Consider the following 19,588-nt stretch of genomic DNA (forward strand, 5'->3'; position numbering starts at 1 on the left):
TAGACTTAGTCTAATCATAATTAAATGACTCAAATGAAGCTAGAAATAGCATAATTATAAAAAGTCCACATATATTTGGCCATATTGTGTACATTCCATTTTACTTCAGTCTGATATATTTTACTGGTTTATTGTGTTAGTTTATTTGAATGTATATGGATTTATAATATTTCTTTCTTTATTTTAGCTTGTTGCTATGTAAGTTATATCAGCTGCTAGTACACACTCAGAAACAAAGGTACAATAGAGGTACATTACTGTTAGTCTCACTTTGCCAGACTCTCTGGAGAGTTGTGGCTAAAAACTGCCTACTACTGCAGGAAAAAGCATTTAACTGGCACACAAAAGGACCAAGAGTCCTTGAGGGTGCTTATCGGAAGGTTGTATAAACCAGGTGGTTAAGTAGTAAATACAATATCACTCCGTTTGGGTGTTTGACTGAAGATCTGCCCACTGTACACAACATGTCCCACAAAAAAGTGATTTGTCATTAAATAACAACTAAATGCTTTTTGAGTAATACAAATCTGATTGTAATATTTGACTATTATTTATAGATAACATTCATAATGAAACAATTCAAATGCATATTTGCCATTTTCTTCAGGGGAAGAGGTAAAAGGTTGCGATACACCTCACATCTCATAATTTCATGTTATCATCTAGAATCCTGAGTTTACCCGTGGTAAATACGACAGTGTCCACCACTTGGATGCAATTTTCAAGTGGGAAAATTGGTATTTCTCAGTTTCCAACATCACTCGAATGCAGCATATATTATTGGCCACTACAAGAACACATAGTGTAAATGTATCTTTAAAGGTACAATAGTAGTTCCTTAAAAGTCCAGTTGTGTTCCCTAAAGGTACAGTACATTCCCTTCTCCAGAATGGAGAGGTGAATATATGTATTTTTTTCATTATAGAATTGTGTAACACTAAATAAACATCATATTATCCTGGAGATGAAATGGGGTGTATGTCAACAGAATTCAATTCTAAAAGAATAAGATACAATTAATTTCTCTAACTAAAGGCACAGAATATGTACCCTTGAGGGTATCACCACAGTGACAGTTTTTCTGACAAAGTGCCTATAATTATGACAGAGAGAATTATAGAGTCTATCAGAGATTACTGTTTACCAGTGGACATCCTCCGTTCTTATTCTATCCTCTGTTATTCTTTTTTGTAATTAAGAGGTTCACACAGATATGGTCTTTAATTGTCCATTGGCATCAAGGCATTAAGTATTTGTTGTTTATGTGCTTGTTACCTGTCTAGACATTGTGAAGCACTTAGAGAATTGCAGAACTGCAGGTCTGAAGTCTACCAGCAGGTCTGTAGGACCGTGGTGATACTTGTGGTCAAACACCAAAGCAGTGAAAAGCTCAAAAGAGCACAGCAACTTTTGCCACTCCCCTCCCTTAAGCCCCCTCCTCTTATTCACTTTCTTCTCCATGCTCTCATTCTCTCCTGCTCTTTTCTCGTACCCTTTCTTTTTTCTTTCCTTTTTCGTTCTCTTCCTCACAAAACCAGCATGTGATTCCTCTTCTTCTCCATTGCTGATTAACCTGCGTAGATGATTGATGATTAACAGGATGAGGGTATGAATTCTGGGGCTCTGTTGTGTGAGTGCCATTGAAAACTAATATTCAGATTAACTTCAGCCAGTGGATTCCTATATTTGGACATACTTGGACTATAGCGTGTTTGCAAATATTCCAATGATTGTCGTAAATCTGCAGTCTTTTGCGCTATCTTCTGAGGGTTGATTTGATGAATGAGTTCTGGTGCACAGAGATCTGATATATCCAGTCGCAGCTGCTTTTTCTTTTGGGAGAAATAAGGACGTTCAAAGGAGAGGGGATTTTAATGCTGGTGGGTCTGTATAGCTCAGTAGGGAAAAGTCTGTGAGTAGAGGCTGAGTGTGTGTGTGACAGTGACTGTTCATCATGGAAAATTTTGACCTGGAAAAGAAAGAAAAGCACTACTGTGTCAAGGGGAAACATGCCGCCATCATCTGTGTGGTCGTCATAGTGACAGGACTTGCAGTGGGTCTTGGGGTGGGCTTGAGCCACAAGTGTCCAGGTGAGGGGTCCGAGCCAACGTCTCCCCCAGTTCTGGAGATGAGCCCCTGTCAATCCTCTGACAACACCAATGGTGAATGGACCAACTTTCGCCTGCCTGACCACATCATACCTTTTCACTATGAGTTGCACATGGAGCCTGATATGATTACGGACATCTACACGGGCAGTGTGTCCATTCACCTGAAACTGAACAAGCCAAGCACTCACCTGTGGCTCCACATCAGAGAGACCTTTATCACAGCTGTGCCCAGTTTGCAGCTCAGAGGCTCAGATGGAATCAGCCATATTGGGGTGAGAGGCTGCTTTGAATACACTCCACAGGAGTATGTAGTTGTAGAGGCCACAAACCAACTGAAGACCACAAGTGCTGATGAATACTATATCCTCACTCTGGATTTCCAAGGATTGCTCAATGGCTCTCTGGTCGGCTTCTACACCACAACCTACATAGAGAATGGAGAAACCAGGTAAGTGCTGCTAACAAAATGGGGCATGTATATTTACACATGCACAAAAAGGTGCCAAAAACTAAACTAATTTTGGGGGATGTTTCTTTGAAGGCTTGAGGCTGTGAGTCTGTAAAATCTTTTAATATTCAGATAAAGGTTCATCTTAGAGTCGTACAAAATTCCTCTTTTCAGTGGATTTTTGATATTTTTATGTTTTTTTTTTAAAAAAAGATTGTTGGTACCTAAATTAGCATATAAAGTACATAGTTGATTAAGAGCTTTTACATAAATATTTTCATACATCTCCACATATAGTGAACACATCATTGCCCAATTTTTCTCCTGCTCTGATTGCTCTCTCACTTGAACAGTACTATATTTTCATTTTCTTTCATTATTTATTTTCCCCAAAATCCCACTGAACCCTTGAAAATATATGTTCCACAATGAGTTGTGTAATGCCTTAAAGAATGTTTCTATAGATGATTTTGTACATACCTTTTGTAACAGTAACATCTATAACAACATAATAACCATTATCAAACTTACATAAGTAGTTGTGGGAGTAAGGAACATAAATCTGAGCCCATATACAGAACCTTAATAGATTAAGAGGTAACAGATATATTTTTCACCTCTGTATTATGTGAAGGTTCTTTTGAATTTATATAATGTTATTCATATTCTTGCCCTGTGATGAGCTGGAGCCCTGTGCAGGGTGTTTCCCTACCTTGCACCCAGTATTTCCAGGTATTTCCAGGTACCCACCACAACCCTGAACAGATGAAGCAGTTACAGGGAATGAATGAATGACTGAACGATTGAATAAAAAAATGTCCATACTCTGCAGCAGATTTACAACAATTTCCTTAAAGAATTTTCCATTAAAACATTCTCTGAGAAACACAGAATGCTCAGGGGACATTGCTCAGTTCTTTTTCAATAAAAGGTTTTTTTGTTGTTCAAGCATATTCATTAATATTTATTATTCATCGATACATATCAACGTAGCAACAGCTGAAAAACTATTCTGTTTCATTGTTTTATATATATATATATATATATATATATATATATATATATATATATATATATATATATATATATATATATATATATATATATACTGTTAAATGTTCTGTCTATGTTGCTATATTATGTATATTGAAAGTGAAAGTGAGAACGATATTTGAGGGCTAACAAAACCCCAACCCTAAACCTATGTCAGACTATATCCTTCGCACTTAAAAACTGCGGTTCTAAAAGGGTTCTTTAGTAATGAAAATGGTTCTATAAAGAAGCCTGAACATGCAAACCCTTTTGCATGATTAAAGTGTTCTTCAGATTGGTTGACAATGTGCTATAAATGGTTCTATATAGCACCTTTATTAAAAGGGTTCTATATGGCACCAAAGATGGTTCTTCTATTGTAACAAGCTTGACATCGTAACAATAGAATAACACTCTTTGGTGCCATATAGAACACTTTTTAAATGGTGCTATATAGAACCATCTATATCACGTTCTCCATCAATCCGAAGAACCCCTTCTTCATGCACAGGGTTCGTCAAGTGTGCGGAGTTCTTTATTTTCTAAAGAACCCTTGTATGATCATAATTTTTAAGTGTGTTCTTTTAACACTTGAAAGGTTTATTGCTGAAAGAAATGTGTGAAACTCTGTGTTCAATGAAGGTTTTTTATAGGACAGTACGTCCAGGCTGAACCATTTAGAAACCATTATTTTTGGTCAGGAGTCACAGGTGATTAATAATCAGAGTCAACGTGGCTACTGTGCAGGACTATATATCCATAAAAAGCTTATCGATTATCTACTGAGAATTAATCTGGAACTAATATAAAAGATTCAGTAACTGTTATGAAACTAAAATGTAGTCATCTAATTACAAGCATGAATGACCAAAGCATCACAGTTAAGTAAAAAAATAACGTCATGGTCCCTTTTTAAAAAAGTTAAAAATTAGACATCAGTGTGTGATCTTTGTCCATCAGAGCAATGCTGTATAGACTGTAAACAATAGTATCGGGACAGTTAACATACCAAGATATTGTAGGGTGTTTGATTAGATTAGTTGTGGGCTATAATCTGAATCATTCTCTCATGGCGTCAGTCAGCTTCTCCGTATTATAAACACCCCATGAGCTTGCAAATTAGATTGAAACAGCCTTCACTTTATCTTGCTGTCTCAGTGAATAATAAGAACTATTCCTCATTCCCCATCACAGCATGAATCAGAGGTGGGCATAAATCATCCTCTCCTAAAATAGTTCCCAGTGTTTTTTTTTTTTTTTAAATAGTGTTCTCTTACGTAACAGCATAACTGACTTGCAGACTGGAAACAGAAGTCTGAGCAACTACGTGGGGTCGACCTTTGCATTCCTCACAGGACCCTTAGTGTTTAGGAGCAAAGATCATAAACCAGATAGCACGGAGGACCATACATAAAAGAGAGAGAGAGACTGAGAGCCACATTCTGCCACAGTGGGAGTTACAGGCTCCAGAGCAAATGCACTAGACAGCTAACTCTGCCAACCAGTCTTGGACGGAAGATGTTTTTAGTCTTAGATCAACTAACACTAACAAAAGTGTTACTTAAGCAACAACAAGGGTAGCCACATAATGATGAAGGGTGTAGATATTTCCGGGTCATCTGCTTGGATCACCAAGCATTAGCTAGAGGGGAAAAGCCTCTCAGCTTTGTGCTCTGGAGCAGTGGACCAGTGTTCTCTAAATCGATGGAGCACCATTAAATACCTGATGAGTTGGAGTGGCATTTGTGTTTCAGATCCAATCATATAATCTCTGTTTATGACCTTAATCATTTTTTGGTGGTTGAATGCAATCATATCCAATGTACAGAGATATCAAACTCCCTGTACATTCCCTTCATTTAAGAAGATTTTTAAATAAGCGGCTGTTCACAGACATTTGGCTTTATGGTATAATTGTTTTTGAAGCATTAAACCCAGCTCACTTCCATAATGCCTGTGATCGGCTAAGGTTTATAGATAAACTAAAGTTAGTGTAGAGATGTGGTTACAAACTATAATAACCTTCCTTTCATAAGAAACCATTGTCTAATAGCGTATGTTAGAACCTCTTTACATATGCCCATCTTACAAATCTTTCAGTATTGTGCCTTGACTTATGAAGTAATAAATAAAGTTTTTACAAAGCTTAAGTACTTAAAAATATGAAGGACCACTTCCAATATAGTTCAGTATATTCAGCTTATGTTAACTAACAAGACAAGCTAACTGGCAAGTAAAGCTAGGGGCTAAGGACACTCCTTAGATTCACTGGCAGCTTCTAGCCTTGGAAACCACTGAAATCTATTCTATTGCATTGTGGAACAACAAGCACTGGGTTTATATAAATTTAATTAATCTTACTTGATCTTTATTAAACTTTGACCAAAATAAATGAATTTATAAATAAATAGCAGCGCTGTGGTGGAGCTTTCTCCATGTGGTGGGCTGCTAAGAGAAATGTAAACAAAGTTTCAGCTTTAATGAGTCCCTAATGATCTCTTACAGAAAAATTGCGGCCACAGACCATGAACCCACCGACGCTCGTAAATCTTTCCCTTGTTTTGATGAGCCGAATAAAAAAGCCACATATAAAATCTCCATCACCCACGAAAAAAGCTATGAAGCCCTCTCCAACATGCCAGTAGAGGTAGGCTGAAAAAACTCTCTACTATTGTACTATTCTTCCATTGTAAATATGTGTGTGTGTTTCATGTAGATCATATTCAGGCTCTAAACTTTGTAAAGATTTATTTATTTATTTATTTTTTGCAAAAGCTAAGCAAAGCTATATCTTTGTTAAAGAGGTTTATCATAAAAATACAGCACTGTGCAAAAGTTAGAGACTACACTACATTTATTAAATGTCCATTCAAACCAGCAGATGAACTCCATTTTACTGTAAAAATGCATATTGGAATGATATAAGTTACACTGAAGCCACAACAAAAACAAAATATATAATAATGTAAAAAACACTATATTATCACTTATGTAGTATTTATTCTGCACTTTTGTTTTCACTTATATTTCAACTTTATCTTTCCTTATGCAGGTGAGTAATCACACAAGTAATCACATAAATATTTTCTAAAAAGAATAACATAATGACTGTTTGTCCTTGAAAAATCTAAAAACAAACCAATGTTTATGCCTCATTCCATTCACAACATTTTCTTTCTTCAAAAATACGCCAGCGGTTTTTCTGACAAATGTATGTTATCTTTTTTAAACACATTTTCTGTCCAACAGAAAAGGGAGGATATTACTTCTGGGAAGGTTAAAACCACGTTTGAGAAATCAGTCAAGATGAGCACCTACTTGGTCTGTTTTGCAGTACACCAGTTTGTGTTCGAGGAGAGGATCTCTAAAAGAGGAATTCCAGTAAGCACATTTCTTTTCTTCAGACATTTTTCTTGCAAAAGGCAAAAGTGTAAGTCTGATTCAGAAATGGTGCCCTACTCCATGTACAGTCCACTACATGAGTCAGAAAACCTTGGCCATTATTGCAATCAGTACACTATATATCCAAAATGAAACAAGTAGGATGATGGGGTTCTCAGGCCTTTCTAGCCCAGTGCCTGCCTGATTACCTCTAGAATGTGTTAACGTCCATAGTAGAATTTTTTACTTATCAATTTTTTTGTTGAAGCATTTTGTTTGTCTGTTTGTTTTATGACAAAGTGCAATAAATGGCACATCATAGACCACTCAGCAGATTCATCAGTGTTAAATCAACACTATTAGTGTCAAACGAACACTGTGATTGTTGACACACTTCCACACGCTCACTCTTAATTTAACACTAACTGGTATTCACCAGCGGCACGGTGGTGCAGCAGGTAGTGTCGCAGTCACACAGCTCCAGGGGCCTGGAGGTTGTGGGTTCGATTCCCGCTCCCATTTGAATGAATGAATGAATGGGTTTACATTTAACACTGGTGAATTTGCTATGCACTTGCACCCTCCTCAGTACAGTCCTGAGGACCACTGTGACCCATGGACAACTATTTGAGAAACCTTGACTTTTTGCAGTGCAATATCAAGGGAGTAGGACGTCATTTCAGAATGCAGCACCAGCAAAACCTACACACAACAGATGAAGAGCTGGACTTCTATATATTCTCTGCTCTCCTGTCTTGCAGCTAAGGATCTATGCTCAGCCTTCACAGAAACACACTGCGGTTTTTGCTGCTAATGTCACCAAGGACATTTTTGACTTTTTTGAAGAATACTTTGACATGTATTACTCCATAGCAAAGCTTGGTAAGTGTGTTTTAAAATGTCATCTTTCCTCTATTAGCCTGGTCTGACTCTCATCTGGTGTGATGTAACTTGTTTTTTCTTATTACATCAACTGTTTTACTGTTGACTAATCTTGTTCATGATTGTTCTGAGTAAATATGGAGTCAAAAAACGTATGTGTCTATTCCATGTCATTAAATTAATAACACCAAAGTCATGTTGTTTCAATCTGCAGATCAGATAGCAATTCCAGATTTTGGGACAGGAGCCATGGAGAACTGGGGGCTTATCACCTACAGAGAGACAAACCTGTTGTATGACGAGACAGAGTCTTCCTCAAACAATAAGCAGCGTGTAGCCAGTGTTATCTCGCATGAGCTTGTGCACCAGGTTTGCAAACTTTTTACACTGAATTATGGGTTTAACATTCAGTTTTTACTTTCTCACAAAGACACCAACAAATTGTAATGTTTGTTGTTGTAGAATGTTCTACCCTCACTGTTCTAGGATATCCTCTCTATTTCCATGTTCTGCAGTGTTCTATTTCGTTCACATTGTTCTATAGGGTTCTTATTCATTCATCCATTATCTGTAACTGCTTATCCAGTTCAGGGTCATGGTGGGTCCAGAGCCTACCTGGAATCATTGGGCGCAAGGTGGGAACACACCCTGGAGGGGGCACCAGTCCTTCACAGGGCAACACACACACTCACACACTCACATTTTCACTCACACCTACGGACACTTTTGAGTCGCCAATCCACCTACCAATGTGTGTTTTTGGACTGTGGGAGGAAACCAGAGCACCCGGAGGAAATCCATGCAGACACAGGGAGAACACACCACACTCCTCACAGACAGTCACCCGGAGGAAACCCACACAGACACAGGGAGAACACACCAAACTCATTACAGACCATCACCCAGAGGAAACCTACACAGACACAGGGAGAACACACCACACTCCTCACAGACAGTCACCCGGAGGAAACCCACGCGGAGACATGGAGAACACACCAAACACCTCACAGACAGTCACCCGGAGCGGGAATCAAACCCACAACCTCCAGATCCCTGGAGCTGTGTGACTGCAACACTACCTGCTGCACCACCGTGCCACCCCTCTATAGGGTTCTTTCATTATTTAAACTATTCTCTTCCAATCGCAATGTCCTAGAATGTTATCCACTGTTGCTCTAGTTGACGGCCACTGTTTCTCAGTGAAAAGTATGTCAAGTTTGGACTGCCGTACTTGATATTACAAACATAAATTGTCTTAGTGGTGTGGAAAAAGCCATCATGCTGAGGTTGGTGTGAAATGCTGCGATATGTGACTCTCTCAAGTCTACAGAAGTCACATCCCAATGATTTCCTAACAATATGAGTGCAGCAAGAACACATCTGGTTATTTGGACTGTACTTGGATAGATGTGGACATTTAAATGTAGCAGTACTTGGGCTGTAACTGATGATGTTTCGCAAGTCCAAAAGAACACAATCACAGATAAGAACTGACAAGCATAAACTGTTCTTCAGTGCTTTGTGTCACTAGAATAGCCAGTCCTTATTGTATCAAAACCTTTAGTGTTAAAGTTATACATATGACACCGCCACTATAATCTGGTTATTAAAAAACTAGTGTCCAGTCTGTACACCAGTTGATGGAGTTGCCCATCGCATAAAGAGCATACAATGTACTAAAAACGTGTGTTTTTTTAGAATTGCATAATATGCCACGGGGGCATGTACTTTTATCTAAGATCCATTCATATTCCCGTTTAATGAGTCAGCCTCACATAATGATGACAGACTCTCAGTTACTCATCAAACCTTTTTTACGACGATGAGCCCAATGGGCCTCATGAGATGTCCCTGATAATGACCTTTGTATCAAACCAGTAAACTGATAAAGATCTGATTAGGCAGATTGTACAGTTTTATGGACATGTCCAAGGTTATCAGATACAGATGATATCCATAAAACATTAGATTTTCAGAGATTGCACTGAAATTCACAGTGCACTTATTTTATGAGATGATGGCAGCAGCACTGTTCCAGTGCATGAACCTTTGCATTTGATAACGTCTTGTAGAGAGCTATTAAACATTTGTAATACCTGAGACAGTCCAAATGGGGGTCAGGAAACATATATTATACTTAATAACTAAAGGACAGCAGCCCATACAGCCATTTTCAGAAATAAGTAGAGTAAAAAGCCTCTGCTCTACTTTGAAAGCTTTATATGCTGTAAAATGTCTGTTAGGATTTGTTGGCATTCAGCACCAAGGACATTTGTGGTCAGGTACTGGTATTGGATGATTAGTTCATTATCAATACCAGTCCAGCTCTTTTTTTATAACTCTTTATACCTCACTTACCCATGCTTTGTGTAGGGCATAGTGTTTTTAGATTTATATACAGCTGCTGTACAGTTTCCAATTTCATTTGTGCTTTTCTTATGGTGATTATTGTATGTCTACAATGGGTTTATAATTCATCAATTATAACTAAGAACCATTGGATATAGTGTATAGTGTAAAATATATTTCTTAGCACTGTATTTTATTTGCAGTGGTTTGGAAATATTGTCACTATGGACTGGTGGGACGACCTGTGGCTGAATGAGGGCTTTGCCAGCTTCTTTGAGTATGTTGGAGTTGAGAAATCTCAGCCAGATTGGGAAATGGTGAGCATTATCGTCTAACCCTAACCCTAACCGTAGCTGATAGCGTTAAATTAAATTAATAAGACTAAGCACAGTGGTCATGATGATAATAATAGTAACCGTACAAATACATGGGCACAAAACTGCAAAAATATATAACAGATTGAGTAGTACTTGATATGCCTAAGTACAGTTGTCTTGACATCAGATACTAAATGCTTCAGTATATAAAGGGCCTTTAAATATTATGCCGGTTTATGTCTCCCATTTCTGACACATCAGAATAGTGTTGTGAGATTTTTTTTTTTATATATACTAGCGTGACATCATGCTTCTGGATGATGTATTTCCCGTCATGGTTGATGATGCGCTCCTTTCTTCTCACCCTATAATTGTTGATGTGTCTACACCAGCTGAGATCACGTCTGTGTTTGATGCCATCTCATACAGCAAGGTAGGCAACTGAGAATCCTTCCCCTTGTTGTCTGGACAAGAAAATACTTGTTTTACACTCACATTTTTATTCGAAATGAGAGGATTGGGCATATCTGATTGCATTAATGCATTAATATTAAACATTTCACAATTAATGATTGCTGTGACCATCTTGATTAATTCCTCACACTAGCTATCACCAGCTACATTAACAGATGTAAGTTGACCTTATCTTAGAACCTGTTTTGAAAATTGAATAAACACAAGCCAGTCTCCTGGTGATCAGGTTAGCACGTGTCTGAATATTTCTTGATTGTATTTACCTGGGCTTTTGGGGATTTGTACGATAATAAGACGTCCATCATCCATGTCTGCCTGCTGCTATAATTTTAGGGAGCAACTCTTTTGAGGATGTTGGAAAGCTGGATTGGCAGAGACACATTTAGAGATGGCTGTCGGGTGAGACATATTTTTACTGCTGCTACTATTATGTGAGCCTTTAAGGTATAAACCGAACCTGAACTGTGCACATATTAACATATTACTCTCCAATGAAAAACATCTACATTTTTGTCTGTTTTTACTTACAATATAATTTGAACACAATAGCTGTCCTTTACATTGTGCGAACATTTCATGATCAATGAACCAATAGATATGCTTCAAAATTACGTGGACTAAAATCATTTTGCTCTGACTTCCACTAAATGTTAAGAAGGTTTGTTACTACTTTAGAAAAAGACTACACTTAAAAGTTAACAATCATTTATAACACATGGATAGAAAGAGCAACAGTGACCTGTTGTTTTCCAAACAGTGAACCCACATTGATCTACACTTTTAAATCTCAGATCTCTGGATACGTACCTTACTTTCCCTTCTCCATCAGTCGACGTTAACTCTTTCAGGTTGAGCACATATTTGTTAATGAGTTAAACTACTTAACCACCGATTAATCAATTACTCAGATAGAATGTCTTTTTATCTCTGTGTTACAAATGATTATTAATCACCTTTAAGGTGATAACAACCTAATAAATAACCAGGTTTTAAACAGATTTTTAAAACCAATTATAAACCGTTATAAGTTTATGCAATAAATATTTTAAAGTGCCACCGAAGGTTTTTCCATTTTCCTGTTACTATTTTTGGAGATGTGTTTTTCAGTTTTTCATTGGACAGCAATGATAAACATATGCAGGTCCACAGCTAAAATCATATACCTCTTTTTTCTTATTACAGCAATATCTGAAAAACTACCAATTTCAGAATGCCAAAACATCAGACTTTTGGAATGCCCAAGCTCAGGTATAGTTTCTTTCATAGGATATGGTTTGGTTGTGCTGTTTCTAAAGACAATAAAAATGGTTCTAATCCATATGAGTGTGTTGTGCACCCTGGGTCATGAATAGGCAAGTGGATTTGCTGTAGCGGATGTAATGGAAACATGGACTAAACAGATGGGTTATCCAGTGCTGAACTTCATCAGCACAGATACAAACGCTAACCTGAGCCAGCAGAGGTTTCTCTTGGACCCTAATGCTGACCCCAGTCAGCCCAGCAGCCCTCTGGGGTAATATTATTTTCTGTATATTATGTGTATTTTACTATAGTTCCAGATGAGTGTTTTAGATGAGTAGTTTACAGTGAATGACAGCAGGTGTTTACATTTTACCTCTGCATCAGATTCAGTCACATCCTCATACTGAAGCATGTCTTTTTCCCATGTTGATTAATGTTTAATCCTTCTCACAGCTACAAATGGACAATTCCAGTGGAGTATCATTTACTGGCCACCAACAAGAGCAACACTATCATGTTTGATAAATCTAATTCAGGTAAGTCCTTATGGATTTTCTGAAGCAACACTTTAATCGTCATTATAATTAAGATTCGGGTGGTATGGTGGCGCAGCAGGTAGTGTTGTAGTCACACAGCTCCAGGATGCTGGAGGTTGTGGGTTCAACTCCAACTCCGAGTGTCTGTGAGGAGTTTGGTGTGTTCTCCCTGTGTCTGCGTGGGTTTCCTTCGGGTGACTGTCTGTGTGGTGTGTTCTCCCTGTGTCTGTGTGGGTTTCCTCCGGGTGACTGTCTATGAGGAGTTTGGTGTGTTCTCCCTGTGTCCGTGTAGGTTTCCTCCGGCTGCTCTAGTTTCATCTCATGGCACAAAAACACATGTTGGAAGGTGGATTGGCGACTCAAAGGTTAGGTATGAGTGTTTGGGTGTGTGTGTGTGTGTATGTGTGTGTGTGTGTGTGTATGTGTATATGTGTGTGTGTGTGTGTGTGAAGTACTGACACCCCCTCCAGGGTTTGTTCCTGTGCTGCGTCCAATAATTCCTTGTAGGCTCTGGACCCAATGCAACCCTGAACTGCATAACCGGTTACAAACTATGAAAGAATGATCCCAGACAGGGTTATGGTCTAGTTTTGGACCACACAGCATTCTGAATAGAGATTCTCCAATAAAAGGCAAATGTAGATCAGTACAGTTCTAATCCTTGTCGGCGAAACCCTGAAAGTCTCATTGGAGATCAGACAGAATGTAAAGTTTTCCCTTTCCTGTTTTTTTTTCAGAAATAACTATTGCAGGCTATTCTCCTTCTACTGATGGATTCATCAAAGTGAACAAAGAACACATGGGCTATTTCCGTGTCAATTACGATGACAGGATGTGGAATACCATCAGTGAGCAGCTACTCACAAACCACCAGGTATAGTCCTGTAGTTTATACACCATTATACACCGATCAACCATAACGTTATGACCAACTCGTTTTGTATATTCACTGTCCATTCTATCAGCTCCACTGACCACACAGGAGCACTTTGTAGTTCCACACTTACACACAGTAGTCCCCCTGCTGTTCTGTCAGACTTTGTTTCCCCAGTTTCACCCCGTTCTTTCATGGTCACCAAGAAGTGGGTATGATTTAGGTAGGGGTTCGTTCTTATTGCTGCTGTGACACAGACATTGTGGTGGTGTGTTAGCATGTGTTGAGTTGGTACAAGTTGATCAGACACAGCAGTGGTACTGCAGTTTTTAAGCATTCACTGTGTCCACTCAGTATCCGCTCTGTTAGACACATCTACCTCGTTGGTCCACCTTGTAGATGTAAAGTCAGAGACAGTAGCTGACCTGATGCTGCACAGTTTGTGTTGGTCATTCTCTAGTCCTTTATCAGTGGTCACAGCACATTGTGAATGCTGGACTAATGGCTTTAAAACCTCTAACAGCTCTGCTGTGTCTGATCCACTCATACCAGCGCAACACACTAACACACCACCACTACATAAGCTTCACTGCAGTGCTGAGAATGATCCACCACCCTAATTATACCTGCTCTGTGGTGGTCCTGTGCGGGTCTTAACCTGACCAAAGAACAGGGTGAAATGGGGCAAACAAAGTATGCAGAGTAACAGGTAAACTACAGTCTGTAATTGTTAAAGTACAAAGTGCTCCTCAATGGTCAGCGGAACTAATAAAATGGACAGTGAGTGTAGAAACAAGGAAGTGGTCATAATGTAAGATAAGGTAAGATAAGATTCCTTTATTGTCATTGTCAGTGCAACAAAATTAAGCAGCAATCCAACAGCACTCTACACTGTATCTAATGACTGGTCAGTGTATATGCATTCATTTAACATTAACAATTGTTACTATACATCGTTCACATCTTTTTTTATTTTCCTTTATCATCCAGGTGTTCAGTGCAGCTGATAGAAGTGGTTATATTGATGATATATTTGCACTGGCGAGGTATATTCACTCTCACTGAAACTCTGTCAACATAATAGTACTCAATACAAACATACGTATACCACACAAAAACATTTGCACAGTGTTGATGGCTGAAACACAGTTTAATGACAGTGTTATGTTAAACTGTCTGTGTTTAAAATTTTAAAAACAATTTTGGTCTAAACTGTATTTTTTTTAATAATGTTGGTTGGAGAGATTCAGTATAAACCAATAGTCTAATTGTGCAGTGAGTCGTAATATTCTTTTACTTAACCTCTTACAATAATTTTTTGGTTGGTAAGTCTAAGTTTCTCAGCACCATTTCACACCTGAATGACAAATGCAAAACGTTATGCAAATCAAGGGAACTGCCCATAACATTGTAACTGAAATCTGACAATATGCTGCCTGTTTTGGACAATGGATTTCCACAGGGCTGATATAGTGGATTATGGCACTGCATTCAATGTAACCAAATACCTTGCCAATGAGAAAGGCTACATTGTGTGGTCCAGGCTCTCCTCCTCTATAGCCTATGTGAGGGACATGCTGGCAGCAAACTCCACACTCTATCCCAAATTCCAGGTGAGTTTGTTGATCTGAAGCCACAAAGGCCGTTCTGTTACACAGAAAAGAAAATGATGAAAGAATTCCAACTTAAAATAAAAAGACCGCTATGTTGGATGGATACATAGAAACCATATTAATCTTGTAAGAAACTGACTAGGTATAGTGGCAACAAAAAGGACTGCACATTAAGAAATATATGTACTTTGTACTTTATGAATGGAACAATTTATTTTCTAAAAATGTGTCTCAAACATGAAGGCAGCCATCTTTACAATAAGTTAGGTACTCAACATCCAGACCATGAGATGCCAGTATAATGGCTATTTCATAGCAAGAAGTATTGGATAAAATGACCCATTGATTTTTTTAAACAGCCCAGTGGTTTTACAAATCTGTGCTCAGTTTCAGGAGATTATTTACATGTAATAATAACTGCAGTCTTATCTGAGTTTTCCACATATGCACATGTACCTTATGTGTCATAGTAGCTAAGATAATGGCAGATTAATAACACTAGTTTGATGTCTCCAGTGTAAATCCCAGAACACTAAATCTCTCTTTATTGTGTGCAGAAACTTTTTCGTGACCATGTGCAGAACATCTCCCGAGACCTGGGTTGGGAGGACAAGGGCGGTCAGATAGAGCGGTGTGTGGTATTTGGCCGACTTGTTTGTTAGAGTCAGCCAAGATCAATTTTTCTTGTAGAGCTAATGCCAAACAACAGACATGTTCAGTGCTGTAGAAAGTCAGATAAAACACTTCTTTTATTTCATTTCTAGCTAAATTACCTGTATGTATAGGTTATTCATTTTTCCTTGTTAGTTTTGTTTATTATTTATTTTTTTATTTCAGACGACTCACTAGATAATTTAGTTTCATTACGGTGGGGAAAGTCAAAGGAAGATGAGTGTCAAAGCTGTGTTGTTTAAAATAAGAAATAATATAGAAAATAGGACTCCTAACAACTGAAACCAAGCTTAACTTCACTCTACTGTAAAGTTGTTGCTGTCCATTCTTCAAAAATGTGGGTCTGGAAATGTGGAGCATTCAAGAAGTCTGTCTCAGAAAAGGAAATCTTGCTGATTAGTCTTGGAAGGTTCTGGTATATATAAAAATGGACTGGCCACAAACAGAAAGCAACAGAGCCTGTAATAAAGGCAAAACTTGAGCAAAGAAATACTGAAAAAGCTGGAGGTCTTTGTGTTTTTGTGTAATATTCTGATAAATAATTTGTTGCGTTTTTCTCCCCATGTTAAAATGATAAACTTGTACTAAAAGTCATTTTTAACTGGAGGTAAAACTATATGAATGACAGTGTCTCAGTTTAACACAGTAATCTAAAAACTTTGAATAGTCTGTGTTTCTGTGTGTACTGTATACCTGCAAATTTACTGTGGTTTGTTTTTGGTCAAGCCTGCTCAGGGAGACGGTTCTGGGCATTGCCTGTCAGATGGGCGACAGTGAGACCCTTGATGAGGCCTCTGTCATTTTTAAACAGTGGATTGATGGAAAAATCAGGTACAGTGAGTCGATCAAACATAGAGTCCAAAAAGAACTAATAACTGAGCACAGTAAAACTTAACTCAGCTTATCAACCCGAACATGTAATATATCCTTAAACACTTAGAACTCAAAGTTATCTTAGGTGACATCAAAAGCATAATGTAATTTGATATTATTGAGTTATTTTATTATATATTGAGTTATTTTATTCTCTTATGTACTTATTGAACAATACATTATATATTTTCATTAAATTCTATATATGAGGACCAAGTTTCCACATAATTTGTAAATGTAGAAGTTAAAAAGATTGTATTTTTTAATGTATGGACTAGAGGAAATGCAGAATTAAATGTAATTAGCATACAATAAACAATGTAATTAATGTATTAGTGTTATTACCTTTCAATGTTAATTGACAACAATGTTAATGCTCTAGATAATGGTTCACTTCCTAACTCATATAATTACCCTACATATTAGTAGTTAATAAAAAATTCATAATCACAACAGAATAGAAAATATATTAATATTTGAATTTGAAAGAGTGCATTGTGTGTAGTATTCTCTTTGTGTGTGTGTGTGTGTGTGTGTGTGTGTGTGTGTGTGTGTGTGTTTGTGTGTAGCAATGTGCCAGTGAATCTGAGGCTTCTGGTTTATCGGTATGGGATGAAGAACTCAGGAACAGCTCAGAGCTGGGAGGTTATGTTTCAGCGGTACCTCAATTCCAAACTTGCTCAGGAGAAAGATAAGCTGCTGTATGGTCTGGCCTCCATAGAAGATGTCACACTCCTCAGCAGGTTAAAAAAATGATTCACAGCATATACTATCAGTGTAATCTAAAATTACATAAGAGATTTTACAAGATTACTGAGGCAGCAATAAAATGATAAAGATTACAAAGTAGAACAATATGGTATACACAATTTTCAGGAAAGCACATGTGCCTGGAATTTATGCTGCAAATGCTAATAAGTTTACAGTGGCTAATTTAGCTTCTTGTCAAAACCAGATAGCAAACACCTTTGGGCTCATTTATGGCACTTACGGCACAGTTATGGCACTGACAAGTATTGCGTGGGTCAGACATGACCCAACTATCATTAGCTGGGTTTGACTTGCTTCACAGCAAACATTGGGTGGGCCAGATATGATTTGGTCCAAAACCCACCTGATATCTGGCCCATATAAGGTGGATTTATAGCTGAGTTGAGGCAACCAGACTCATCCTGAGTCAATGTTTTTATTCAAGTAAATAAATAATAATAATAATAATAATGTGCATCATCCATTGCCAGCTAGGAAGTAGCTACAGCCTTGAAAAATGTATTACATAGATTATTTGTGTTTTCTGACAGACTGTTGGAGGCAATTAAGAATGAAAGCGTTATTAGAAGTCAAGATGTTTTCACTCTCATACGATATGTTTCCCTGAACAAGTATGGAGAAACCATGGCCTGGGATTGGGTCACACTCAACTGGAACTACCTCGTCAACAGGTGAGTGAGAACAGCGTTCCCCCACAAACATAGACATTCACTTTATGTATAAATTAACTTATAGAATGTCAGAGGAATATATTAATACAGCCAGCATCTCTCGGTTGAGAAACTGAAAACTGAAGTCTTATTATTTTTGGATTTTTTGGAAAATAATATGTTAAATCCCACAAAATAAGAGTTAAAAGACACATCACTGTAAAATAATTAAATTAAAAGAAAAAAAGAAATAAAAAAATATATATTAATATGAATTTGAATATGAATATGAAGTTTTACTACGTAAAAATATATTTGTTTTACTCAGATGAGAAAGTAATATAATTTAAAGCTAAACAGTAAAGTTCAAATCTTTTAAGATTTTACTGAAGTATATGTGTTTGCGCAACTGTTACTAGGTAATACACATCTCTGAACAAAGCCAGTAAAGTGGAGCATGCTTTATCATGTTAAAAGAGAACTAACAAACTGCTGATATGATGGCCAGTGAATAGATACATGGTTGATATTTGTTGTTTTATTGACTGCTTATCAGTGCCACCCTTATCTGTTCCAGATTTACTATCACAGACAGGAACCTGGGCCGAATTCTGACCAGAATCAGTACGTCATACAACACAGAGCTGCAGCTGTGGAAGGTAATCCACTCAGGCCAGAGCAGCTGAGCGTAGTCTCGTAGTTCCATTCAGAGAGGAATGAGAGCATGAATAGAATGTGTTTATGTTAACACCAGCTGTGTAATGGAGTCTAATGTATACAACTTCAGTTAGCAATGGCCTTCTGTCACTACATAATTGAAACAGCAAATGGAAAATTGAAGCCAATTTTCAAAGTTTCCTTTAGCCACCTTCATGAGCTGGGGGCTAATTGTTATTTGTTCACTTTGCTGGGTCATGGCCATGATGCTTTTCAAAAAATACTCCCTTTCTACCTCTTTTCAGATGGAACATTTCTTTACCCTGTACTCAAACGCTGGAGCAGGAGAGACATCCAGAAAACAAGCCTTAGAGACTGTGAAGAACAATATTGAGTGGATGAAGCGTAACCGAGAAGAGATTCGAATCTGGCTGGAGACCAACGTGCCCTAAATATGTCAACAAACACACAGTTCATTAACACACTTCCACCATCTCCTCATGTTTCAGGCCCTTATTGAGGCCCTTATTTATCCTTACAATTTACATTAATGTGAATAGAAAAAAGAAATCATGAATCTACATTTCGTCAGAGTTAATGCCACAACAAGCACCCAGAAGCTTACAGAAGTACAGCAGTGCAGTTTTTCCAAATTATATATTAACGATACTTGTATATATTTACTGATATAGAAATTGTGGAAAAT

The 19,588-nt window shown here is 37.7% G+C and overlaps 1 protein-coding gene across 1 annotated transcript; it reads left to right on the top strand.

Annotated features, from left to right (window-relative positions):
* The first annotated feature begins 1,954 nt into the window (after positions 1 to 1,954).
* enpep (glutamyl aminopeptidase) lies at positions 1,955 to 19,493 on the top strand. The gene is made up of 20 exons (XM_066679873.1): positions 1,955 to 2,559; positions 6,097 to 6,238; positions 6,841 to 6,972; positions 7,734 to 7,854; positions 8,069 to 8,223; positions 10,407 to 10,520; positions 10,819 to 10,953; positions 11,328 to 11,393; positions 12,177 to 12,242; positions 12,347 to 12,507; positions 12,690 to 12,772; positions 13,510 to 13,646; positions 14,637 to 14,692; positions 15,109 to 15,259; positions 15,817 to 15,890; positions 16,658 to 16,762; positions 17,374 to 17,547; positions 18,106 to 18,246; positions 18,803 to 18,884; positions 19,188 to 19,493. Exons 1-20 carry the CDS (start codon positions 1,955 to 1,957, stop codon positions 19,332 to 19,334), a joined length of 2,847 nt encoding a protein of 948 aa, XP_066535970.1. The 3' UTR covers positions 19,335 to 19,493.
* Positions 19,494 to 19,588: the final 95 nt, after the last annotated feature.

The sequence above is a fragment of the Hoplias malabaricus genome, chromosome 8 (assembly GCF_029633855.1).
Source record: "Hoplias malabaricus isolate fHopMal1 chromosome 8, fHopMal1.hap1, whole genome shotgun sequence".
Lineage (NCBI taxonomy): Eukaryota > Metazoa > Chordata > Actinopteri > Characiformes > Erythrinidae > Hoplias > Hoplias malabaricus.